At 39.9% G+C, this 11,981-nt stretch overlaps 1 protein-coding gene across 2 annotated transcripts; it reads left to right on the plus strand.

The window, feature by feature from the left end:
- Positions 1 to 3,350: 3,350 nt before the first annotated feature.
- Positions 3,351 to 11,100, plus strand: LOC122179995. 2 transcript variants are annotated; one of them, XM_042871367.1, is made up of 5 exons: positions 3,351 to 4,105; positions 5,983 to 6,315; positions 7,668 to 7,790; positions 9,244 to 9,350; positions 10,438 to 11,100. In XM_042871367.1, the coding sequence occupies exons 1-5, from the start codon at positions 4,054 to 4,056 to the stop codon at positions 10,489 to 10,491; spliced, it is 669 nt and encodes a 222-aa protein (XP_042727301.1). In that variant the 5' UTR covers positions 3,351 to 4,053; the 3' UTR covers positions 10,492 to 11,100. The 2 variants fall into 2 exon arrangements, with proteins under 2 accessions (XP_042727301.1, XP_042727302.1); XM_042871368.1 differs by having other exon boundaries at positions 5,986 to 6,315.
- The last annotated feature ends 881 nt before the right edge of the window (positions 11,101 to 11,981 follow it).

Consider the following 11,981-nt stretch of genomic DNA (forward strand, 5'->3'; position numbering starts at 1 on the left):
TATGTAATTGCTTTCCGTTTTTGTTTGTAAACATAAGTGATGGTCTTGAAAGGTATTCTGCTGCTGTCAATGAAAAGAATGTCATTTTGGAATGAACTCTAAATTTAATTAAACTGTTGACCTGTGTATATTTTTAGTACTTAATTACTTACGATTCTTTTTTTTTTTTTTTTTAACTGAAATTTGTTCAATTTGAAGATACAATAATGGCCTTAGTGTGGCAGTACCAGTGGTTTGAACAATTTCATGTTTGCTGTGGGTGGCTTTAAAGTGATGGCTTCTGTGATGTTTCATTTGGGAATGCTGACAAAGGCGCATTAGTCCTCTAGTCTTGAATTGTCTTTCTTACTGTGATAGTTTCAAGAGTCCTTTCACAGGGTTTTTATTGTTAGTGATGGCTTCTCAGTCACAGAATAATAATTTGCCCAAATCCATTCTGTTTCTATATGCCAATCATGTCTTTAAGCTACTTTGTCTTTCAGGCAACAACCACAACTTTTCTGCTTTACTGTGAACTCAAGTTGAATGCGGTGTTGGTATTCCTGTGCAGCAAGTTCATTAAAACTGTCTCTCTTAAGATTTGGAGTTGACTAGATTTGCCTCACACTATCCCATTAGTCTTCTGTTCTTTTCTAGTTAGATACAAAGGACAGTGTTTAGAGAGAAACTGACAGTAAGTGCAAGTTCTAAGCAGATCTGATTGAGCAGCAGCTAAAGGAAACAGACAGCGACCAGCTTTCCTAATAGCTGGTATGTTTTTGTGTTCAAAAGCAACGTTGCATTTTTCAATTTTTTCTTAGCTTGAACTGTAGAATCTCATTCTGTTCACATGCCCTTGATTTACGTATTCACTGTGAAAATGCACGTGGCTGAGATGAGAATCAAGTTGATCACTTACTGCAGTGGTAATGCTGAGTTGTGCTGTGTACAGAACTATATTTCTGGCCAGAAGAACTTGAAACACATGGGATTTAAAGAGAAATAGAGGCGGGTTTTAAATCTATAATTTCAGATCTAGATTCATCTAAAAAAAATACATGTTGCTGTGATAGTTGTTTTGATGTAGTTCTGATTATTTCACCAATAATTTCTCCCCCATGCAGAGATGCTGTTCCAGAACAAAGGAAACAGTGGAAAGGACTGTTGCAAAACAGCTGTGCTGAAAGAGCTGCACTGGTGTCGGCTTCTTTGTGAAGACAGCCTGTACAAACTGACTATGTCACCTTAAAATCACCAGAAAGTGCTGCTTTTCAGTAGGTGGACTGCTGTTGTTACGTATTTGTTATTTTTCTCACTTGGCCATAAACACTTGGCATACACCAATCTGACCTGCCCTGCTGCAGTGGAAGCTGTTTTCCTGCAGCGTTAATCCCGTAGGGAAAGCATATAGCACTGTAACCAGGCTGCAGTAAAGGATGATGGCAGCTATTTTCATTTTGTTTTGTGTGTATTCAGAAAACAAAATGTGTTCAACTGAGTCACTTTGGTAATCTTTTTTCAGTCTCTGCTTGGAGGTACCATGTATCATCATGGGCATGGGCACTGTGTAGGTTGCACAGTGGTATGATTTCACCCTGTGTTTTTGTGGATGAACTGGTTGTGTTGTCTGAGACACGTGTTAAAAACAATAAGGCATGCTGGTGGATTATAAAATTGAGCTGTATACTGAGTGAGCAAAGCAAATATTGCCCAAAGTATTTCCTCTTTCATGCCAGCATTCACCTAGTTTGAGAAGGTGCTTTTGGTGAATGCATTGATACCACTACCGTGGTTGATTTATTTTCACTGTGCAATAATTATGTGTTGTTCTGTTGTATTTTTTTTTTTAAGAGGAAATATTGCAGATCACTACTTTAATCACTAGAGCAGGTAAAAGTATGACTTACACTCATATTTATTTGAAAATGAATTGTGGTAGGCACAGCTGGCCCATTGTTGTGCTACGGAGCTGTTTTTCTGTTCAGATGTAAGTTGTCATTCATTACTGGAAAACAAATTAGATGGGGTTTATTTCCATGCTAACAAAGGTTTTGAGAAAAGTCCTGGAGATAATATTAAACCAAGTTTTCAGCTTTTTGCTTGGGTGAAAGCTGGACAAAATTAGTAGTGTGGATGTATCACAGAAAGCAAGTAAAGCTCCCCTGGTGGTAGTGAGATGTTACCAGGTCTGTTACACAGAGCCAGGTGAGAGCCCAAGTGGCAGCGTGCTTTGCACCTGGTGTTTGCTGGAGGCAAGGAAGACTCATGAGTCTTGCAGAGTCCGAATGTGGTGATGTTAATTGTAGACAAAGTGAGAAAACTGAGAAGAATCTCTCTGTTGCGGATGCATTCTGACCCACATAGTTTTTTGTGTGATGCAGATTGCCTTGAGAAACACTCATATTTTTTCCACCCACTCAGTAATACCACTGACTATGAATACCTTGCGTTTGTGGGGTCATGCTGTGAACTGCTACAATGAAGTAATGCAGGCTAAAAATAAACCTTTTTTCTATCCCTCTTTCTATGCCAATTCATTTCGTCTCTGATAGTGGATGCTTTGGATCAGAACCAGAGCATCTTTCAGAGTGAATGTGAGCTGCTGTCAGCACTATTGGAAAAGTTTTGCCCAGCCTCTACATATGGAGCTGCCAGCTGCACACCTGAGCACAAAGTGCACGAATACACGTATTTAAATGCAAAAGAAGCTAATTTCTCCATTGGATCTGTGCATACATATTTCATTTATTCTGCACCAGAATTAACAAAATTTCAGTACTAGTATAGCTAATAGAATATTTCTAAGTATGTATCTCTTCACTTCAGTTCAAAGATATTTGTTTTGCTCTCAGTAGCTCTAGCCAGCTGGGTACCATCAGAGATAAGGACACTCTACAGCAGTCCTAGAATTTGCAGTTTTAGGAACTTACTTATCTTTGCTCATGTATTGGGGTATATTTTGTGTTTGACCTGGCAATGCAAGTGACAGTAGAATCAACCCTGATAAGGCAGATGCTGAGATACAGACATACTGATGCATCGTGTTTTGTTGCTGACAGATGAGAACAGTGCTCTAGGCTGTAAATGTGGCTGTGTCTTCATTACAAATTGCAGCTCAGCTGTTCTGGACACGTGCCTGGTGCTGCTGCCAACCAGATGTTGGCACTAGAATATTTTGTGGATGAGACAGGCTCATACCAAGACTTCTAAATTAACTACTCATGTTCTATTAGATTTTTAATTTCTTTTTTATTTTTACCTTCTGTTTCTGCAATTTTTAATGTAATAACAACTAAGCATATTTGTGGAACGATTTTGTGTGGCCTGCTACTTTTGCATTTGAAAGATCTTTGGTCAAGGGAATAAGGCTGATGATGTATTTTGCCTTCTCTGTCTCTGCCAGGCAATCTAAGTGATTCTGGGCTGGCATCAAAAATCAGTGCAGTTGTCTGAGTTTCAGGTGATTTTTTTAACAATTGAATGGAGATGAGTTTCATCAAGACAGCCATTAACTTGATGACATACCATAGCTCACTTCATACAACCCATGCTCATAATCTTCCTCAAGCAAATGTGTGATAAAGAAATGAAGGAGTAGTGCTTGGTATCAGTGTAACCTATGTATGAGCATAGCCTCTTAGGCTTGGGCAGCATTACTCAGTTTGGATGGAAAAGACTATTGGCAGCCTTAGGAAGTGAGAAATCTCATCTTTACAAAATGCTCCCAAATGTAAGATTGTGGAAGTGGTGAATTTTGAAGTGCTGCAACTGTTGGAAGGCAGCCCTTCATGACTTCACAGAAGGGAGACCTGTCTGCTCGTGAGGAAAGGCAACTGGTGGAAACTCTGAGAAGATTTGTGATTTCAAAAGGCGTAACTGGGCTCTGAAGCAGAGGCAACTACAACTGCAGCGTCAAAAAGAGCATAGAGAAGCACGGGGCTATACTTGCATTTCATGTCATCGTCACTTCATGAGGGAAGAGGAAGTTGGGCTGCAGCTCTGATGTGCTTTCATTTGTTGTTTAGTTCATCTTCAGCAAAGACACCCTGATGTGAGTGCTGTAATAACTGCGTGATGGTAGTCTCTTCACTGGAACTCCTTTTAGCAACGTGTGTTGGCTGCTTAGGTAAGTACTGCTTATGGCTTTTCTTCTTTTATCGTTAGTAACCTGTAGTTCGTGAGATTTTGATTTATTTTAAATCCAGCCCAAAGCGTGTCAACCTCAGACTTGTGTGTATGTGAGACAAAAGTGAAGTGTGTTATTGTAATCCAGAAATCAAAATTAAAGCGTGTGGGGGATTGAAAGGCAGTTTTACCAAGAGATTGTTGTAGGAAAACATGTAGAGGAACAAATTGTAGACTTTTAAAATACATTTTAAACGTATCTTAAATGACAAAACAGGTGAGCAGAAGTGACATGAGCAATCAGTTCTTCAAACAGCTTCCAAGTGTTTGCTCACTGCATCGGTCCTTTCCTTTATTGTTCAGCTGTTTATTACCCTTACGGTGTTCTCTGCTTTTAATGTGGGAAGATACTCTGTTTTAGTCTACGTCTTAATGCAAACTTAGAGCTGTTTGTACAAATTGACTGCAGTAAATACGATGAGTTCTTACTTAGAAGTATCCTTAATAGGGAGTGCAAAGCATTTGGCTTCCAGCATAATGTTGTAATAATAAGGCTCCTGATAGAATTTCAGGCTGGCTTTGTGAGCCTCTGCTGTTACTCTTCTTCTCATACATATCCAGCAAACGTCTGGGTAATTCACAGAGCAGCTGCGAATGGCTGGGCTCACTGAAATGGAGGTGCTGTTGAGCATTGCATTGTGAGGAAAAAGTAGAGGTGCTGTTAGGTATGATGGCTAAGAAGCTAAGGAAGTTAAAACATAATTTATGCAATTCTAACAGAAATTAATCAGATGCCACATTAGGAGCAGCTGAAGACCAAGTCATCATGTTCCTTATGTATTGGTGTAAAAAGAGTCTGAGTTGCAGGGTAAGAATTGGAAGAAAATTCCACAGTTTACACTCCTTTTGATTAGTTCCTCACTTTAACAGTTTACACACTAGAAGAACAGTGATGATAATTCTTCACACAGCAAATGAAATCCGTATGATCAGCAATCTAGGGATAGATCTGTATAAGACTGGCATTTCTGTGATGAGCAACCAAATCATTGACACTGAATAAAAACATGATCTGATGTCCACACAGTGATTTTACTTTAGAAGAAAATGATTTGTACACTGCTGTACTGCACTTCATGGAGACAATCTAGCAGGTGGGCAGTAAGTGATTGAAAGCAGCAAAGAGTAAAAAGTGTGATGTCCTCTGATATCTGAGTTAGCCTTAGCTTAAAGCCAAATGAAAACCTGATGAAAAAACTGTGGTGTGAGTGGGATACATAATAACATAAGGAGGTAAATGTCGTGCTATAGATACAACTTTTTCAGCAATAACTTAAAAGGAAATTTCAAACAAAATTACGGAACCCAAGGCAAAAATGCTGTACTTTTTGTCACTAAGTAGAAGCAGGGCAGAAAAAGAACTCCTACATGGGGACAAAAATTTCCAGTGAGTTTTTCTTTCTTTTTGACAAGTCTTTTTCATCATGGATGAATCATCCCAAATAACTCCTTTTGGTCATTCCTTATCTGGCAGATGAAAACTATGTGTTTAATGTGCTTCTAACTCAACATCTCTTATTTAAAAAAAAAAAAAAAAAAAAAAAAGCTATTTATTTAAAATGGGAAAATAAGTATATTGACAAGTACAAAGAAAAACTTCACGTTTTGCACCAGTGATGAAGTGATACAACACATGGTAAAAGTTTACTTTAGCCACAATGTGTCTATTTTCAAGAAGTGGGTAGTAACTAGTCATAAAAATTAATGTCATCACGATTTTACAGTATTAGCATTACTTAAAATAGTATTTAAAATTGTAGATATTAGAGGTGTTAAATGATCTAATTGCTTCTTTCTCTTTATATGTATTTCTCCCAGTAGCTGCAGATCCCAGTAATGTAATAGTCACCCAAACACCAACAGAAATGCACCTGTCTATTGGAGACTCCACTGAAATAGCCTGTATTTGGGAAAAGTCAGTTAAGAGATATAGAATCAGCTGGTATCTTGTTAATGAGGAGAATATCACCAGAACTGTATCATCAAATCTTGTCTATGGACGCAACATCACCCATCAAATCAAGGATGTCCTAGTGATTGAGGCTGCCAGTGCAAATGACACTGGGTTTTACTACTGTGAGATAATTATTGAAATACCTTTCTGTAAAAAACTGTATGGAAATGGAACAATGCTGGTCGTTGAAGAGCGAGGTAAGAATGCAAGAGTATGTTTATGTCACTTAGCTTATCACTTCCTCCCTTTCCCACATCCCTCCCTCAGTGCTGCAGATCTTAGAATGAGCAAGATGAACACAGCAGGGCCTGAACAGCTCCTTATGACAATTACCTTAAGCTCCTTGCCTTAACTATCCCAGTGTAAGGTGTTTGCTTTCTTCTTCAAGGGTTTTACTAAGAAGAATTAGTACTGAATTAGGATCCAGAAAACCTGTGTAACAGCAGTGTGTTTCACAAAAGGCCCAAACCCAATTCCCTCTTTAGAGGAATCCATTAGGGTGGATGTGAGATTGTGAATGTATCTTTTGTGTTGTGGGATATGGATGAAATAATCACGTGGTCACTGTTGAGTAACATGCATTTACTTTTATTGAGAACACGTTTAAAAAAAAAGTGGGAGATAACTATGAAAGATACAGAAGTAGAGTGTCTACATTTATAAGAGTTTTTGTCCATTAACTTACGACAAGTTGATTTCTAGAGGCTATATTATCTTACTTTAATGTTGTCACACGCTAAACTTTAGCAAGAACAAATTAAGGTCCCAGTTCTGAATTCAAGTTTGATAAGCATTAATGCAATGTGTATTCAAACACAATTAAGTTATTAGGCAGCAGGGATAAGATATGCTTCACCTAACTCCAGAGAAAGAGTGTGTCATACCTAGAAAGTAATTTACCTCACTTGTGTTTCACAGCTGTCTCGAGATACCAGGCATCACTTTCTGAAAATGCCAATCTCCTTCTCTCTTTTTCTACCTCTGAACTGTAAAGAAAAGACAAAGTGGACAGTTCTGACTAGACCTTAAAATGATCATACACCCGTTATATCAGCCGCTTATTGCATGGAAACATCTGCTCATCCAGTCCAGTCTGGGGCACTGCTTTATGCTTCTGACCATCTGGTAGTCCAAATGGAGGCACAAAGATGACAAAAGATTTAGAAAACGCCAAAGGAGGTTTGAAATAAAGAGTGAATGAAATAGTGTTATTCTAAGCAGGAGGGGGAAATATTCTCCTGAATTGAGTTTAGTGATCTGCTCCATCTCTTGGTCAAGTAGCAGTAGCCTAGAAGTACAGTAGAAAAGGTTCAGATTCACTTGGGGGAAAAGCTTTCATTACTGTGGGAACAATGAGTTATAAGTGGGATTGATGGTAATACTCATCAGAGAGCATCCAGCACGAATGATGCAGCACAGATGACCTTGCATATGAGTGGGAGAATAGGTTGATTCATTCCTAAAGTTGCATTTTGGTTTGGTTTGTAATAATGTTCTTCAATTGTTTCTTTGAGTTGTGCATAACTTTACTTTAAAAATGTAATTGCAGAAGCTCAGTCATTGGATAAGAAAACGTCAGTAGTTTGGCTCATCGTTCCCATCATTCCTTTCTTAGCTGCAATGGGGAGCTTATACTTCTGCTACAAAAAGAAACAGAAGTCGACGTTTTCTGGTGAGTGACAGTGTTTCCATTAACGCATGCTTTCTAAACTAAATATTTATTTTGAGCTGTATGAACAGATGAACTTGAGGCATCACCAAGAGGACTTCCAAGGTACAACTTCTGTTCACTTTCTCTTTATCTGCAATGGGCACCTCAAGCTGAGAAATTTGAGAGGAGGGTCCAGAAGGCACTGGCTGTACCTCAGACAAGCATCTTACAGCCAAAAGAAGTTGAGCATCTAGAATTTAACTCTGCATTATTCCTGCTAGTGATACCTGGCTTGGGTGGAAAAAATTATGAGAGAAAATAGTACACAGGAAGGGTGCAGGACAACTGTAGAAACAAGTCATCTGCGGGTGATGGGTGCAGGCCAGTGACGCAGAACCTAAAGCAGCCTGTTAAGTAACTACATAGCACGAATATTATGGTGGCAATAGAGGCTTACTCAGCTGGTGGGCTATCAGGGATATAGGTGGAATGTCTATGACATTCAACTTCTTCAATTCAACTCCCAGTTAAAAAAAAAAAAAAATTCTGGGGCAGTTAGGACAGGTGAGTCACTAAGCTCAGTGTGTTCTCTCAGCCCAGAAAGCCAGCTGTATCCTGTGATGCAACAATATTAGTGTGGTCAGCAGGTCAAAATCCTGCCCCGCTATTCTGCACTGGCGAGACCCCAGCTGGGGTATTGCATCCAGATCTGGAATCCTCAGTACAGAAGAGACATGGACCTGTTGGAGCACATCCAGAAGACACTGAAGACACTGCAAAGATGATCCAGGGGATGGAACACCTCTCCTACAAGGACAGGTTGAGAGCTGGGGCTGTTCAGCCTGCAGAAGAGAAGTCTTGGGGAGACCTGGGAGTGGCCTTTCAGTGTCTAAAGGGGGGCTGTAAGAAAGAAAGATGCTGTTTAGCAGCATCTGTTGTGACAGAACAAGGGAAAATGGTTTCAAACTAAAAGGGAGGAGATGTTCCCACGTTGCCCAGAAAAGTGGTGGATGCCCCATCCTTGGAGACATTCAAGGTCAGGCTGGAAGGAGCTCTGAGCAGCCTGGTCAAGTTGTAGGTGTCTCTGTTCATTGCAGGGAAGTTTGACTAGATGATGTTTAAACAACTCAAACAAATCTATGAATGTATGATTCTGTTTTGGTAACTGGAGGTGACACAGGAATGGAACTTGAGATCTATGTGAGAACTGGTAAGTAGTAGGTGTCTACTTAGAGGTAAGCTGATTGGTTATCAACTGCTTTTTGTGGCACATGCTGTTATCAAGATCTCTATCACATAAGAAAAATTGACAAATCAGAAGGTAGCTGATATCGTCTGCCTGCACAATGCCATACTATCATCTCTCACTGACTGGCCATACATGAGCTCTGCACACTTTGTTTCAGCAGTTTTCTCTGGTAGAGTAAAAGTGTGAGCAACAAGAAAGCGGTGACCATAACTTTTTTCTACTAAGGTTCTGCCCAGCTTCCTGCACCACAAGAAGGGCATCAGGAGGAGCAGACACTTGAGGTGGCAGACATTTATAGAAGAACTGAATCCACCAGAGAAGAAGCTGGATGGGTAAGTGGTTTATGAAAGAGCTTTCTCTTGCTGTGAGGAAAAGAATTTCAAAACAAGGCAGTGGGGAGTATGACTGAACTGAGAGCATGCAATGATAAACTGCAGTTCTAAGAACAGCATCTTACTGTATGCGAAGAAGTTCTGAAGCACAAAAATGTAAAATAAGTACTTTAAAAGCCAGCACTCTAAATTAAGGAAAAAGACACAGAAGACACAGGAAAGTATTGGTTTCACTTGTTAAGGTGGTTATGTTCAATGACTCTGGGAAGAAAGGCAGCAAAAAGTGGAGAATCTCAATATAAATACTGTCTGAAAGAAGTATAAAGGAAGTGAAAAATAGCAATAATTTTGTTCACATATATTCTGGGACCAGCCTCAGTGCAAAAGGCCATTACAACTTGCAGTGCTTGCTGAGAGCAGGTAGATTTATGAAGGCAAAAACAGAAAGCCTCCAGAGGGAAGTGCTAGCTTTTTGTCTTCACACTCTACAGCATCCACCTTCTTACTGTTTTACAATCAGAATTTTATTTGCTGTGTGTCTGGGAGCTCAGACCTTTGTGCACATTTCAAGGAGAACACTAATTCTCAGGTTTTGCTGAAGAACTGACTTGAAGTTCCCAAATCCTACCTGTGCTTAGGAAATGAATATACGTCGGTCTCTGTATAGCCCAGAATAACATCTGAATGCCATGTCAGTTTGGTGTTTTACTGCATCAAAAAGCACCCACCCAGAAGGAACAATGTGGTAGATTTTTTTTTTTTTTTTAGAAATATTGGAGCTAAATGATTCAGGGAAACGCTTTTGCATTTCAGAATTCATAGAGCCTTATTTACACCTGGACCCATATATCTATGGTATCCTAAGGTGGGTACCTTGATTCTGGTGCTTCGTTAGCTGAGAACTGAATCCCAACATAGGGAGATGTTGCCATTCAATGTCAGTAATTTCCATCTAGAACTATAACTCCACGTTTCTGTGATGTGTCCAGTGCTTGTCCCTCTTTTCATTTGGCTATGCTATATATTTTATCTTGGATATAAGGTTCATTTTAAATAGCCTTTAATGAAATTTTCTTTGTTTTTTAAGGCTGTGTCTACGCTTTATAACTCACTCGATTCTTTTTACGATGCATCAAACTAAAAGATGACAAACCCACTGTCACTACTGGACCCAGTGCAGCAGATGAGCAAATCCCATGAACTGGGGCAGCTGCAAAGTCTAGAACTGGGGTGTGGTGAGGAGCTTCCATCCACTTTGACATTCAGAACTAAAGGATCATGTAATAACTATAATGTTGTTAACATGTTATGGAACTGAAAACAGTATGTAATGTGCTGCTGGAATATAGATTACATGCATTTCCTGCAAGAAGCTGTCAGAAGAAAGGTTGGTCCAACACCATTTCCTGAATGTTTTCTGACTGACTTTATTGTAAGGAGTCTATGAATTTTGAGAGCAATTTTTAGAAAACTGTCTTCAACTCAACTGTTTTGAGTTGGACCAAATGATCCTTTCCAACTCAGGATATTCTATGATTTTAACTCTTCCTCCGTATTCAGAGTATGGAAATAATATAGGATGCATTATATTTTGAAAAATCTTCTGTACTGAACAACTTCCTCTGAACAGCAAATGCATTTCTTCAGGTAGCCCCTCTGTAAATCAGTCTTTCATCCTGAGAGAGCTGGGGCTGTTCAACCTGGATAAGGGAAGGCTTCAGGGAGACCTGAGAGTGGGACATATTCTTCAGCAGAGTCTGTTGTGACAGAACAAAGGGAAATGGTTTCAGACTAAAAGAGAGGAGATTATCATTGCATATAAGGAAGAAGGTTTATTGTTGTGTTTTTTTTTTTAACCATGAGGGTGGTGAGACACTGGCTCATGTTGCCCAGAGAGGTGGTGGATGCCCCATCCTTGGAGACGTTCAAGATCAGACTGGCACCTGATCGAGCTATAGAGGTATCCCTGTTGAATGCAGGTGAGCTATGGTAGATGGCCTTTGAGGCTGTTTTCCAACTCAAATGATTCTGTGAAATTGCAGAAGTTAAAGGAGAATGCTCGTCATGGTAATCACTTGGCCAAGCAGTCAGTAGTACGTACAGGATGACGTCTGCTCTCTGAAAAGGTCGTCTGTGCTGACAGTGTCATAGCATGGGTGGTGTGCCAGGAGGCGTCGTGTTCCTGTGGAAAGGGACAAGATGTTAATTCACAGAGCTACGGAAAGTCTTTCAGAGAATGCAGTCTCCTGTGTCAAAAGAAATACTTGGTTTAAATGAAGTTGTATGTAATATAATTAGCTGTATTTATTGCCTAGTGTCTGCTATGCTGGACACAGAGCAGCTTTCCAAAGCCCTTCCAGGCAATTGGCGCCATCTCAACTGCTGGCTGCTGGCTGCTCAGCATCCTGTAGTGAACTCCTTGCTTGACAGCGTGCCTTGTGCTCTGGCTCTGTTCATGCTGTGGTGGCTGCAGCTCATGGATTGCCCTCCCAGAGTGCTGCAGTGCATTGTGGATGTGTGTCCTGCAGGAGAGAAATTATTTCTTACTCTGCAATTTATGTAGAGGATTTTCTTTTCCTCCTTTTGAACTTCAGTCACTTTAAAATCTTGGACTTTTTTGTCCTGAAAGTC

Source organism: Lagopus leucura, unplaced genomic scaffold, assembly GCF_019238085.1.
Source record: "Lagopus leucura isolate 7727_CA_CO unplaced genomic scaffold, USGS_WTPT01 Super-Scaffold_100004, whole genome shotgun sequence".
Taxonomy (NCBI): domain Eukaryota; kingdom Metazoa; phylum Chordata; class Aves; order Galliformes; family Phasianidae; genus Lagopus; species Lagopus leucura.

What these genes read in the sequence shown, in the direction of transcription:
- LOC122179995 (XM_042871367.1), top strand. Translation starts at nt 4,054, where the DNA reads ATGGTAGTCTCTTCACTGGAACTCCTTTTAGCAACGTGTGTTGGCTGC. An exon ending in AACGTGTGTTGGCTGCTTAG is followed by an intron (nt 4,106 to 5,982) that starts GTAAGTACTGCT and finishes TATTTCTCCCAG; the next exon opens with TAGCTGCAGATCCCAGTAAT. An exon ending in ACAGAAGTCGACGTTTTCTG is followed by an intron (nt 7,791 to 9,243) that starts GTGAGTGACAGT and finishes TTTTCTACTAAG; the next exon opens with GTTCTGCCCAGCTTCCTGCA.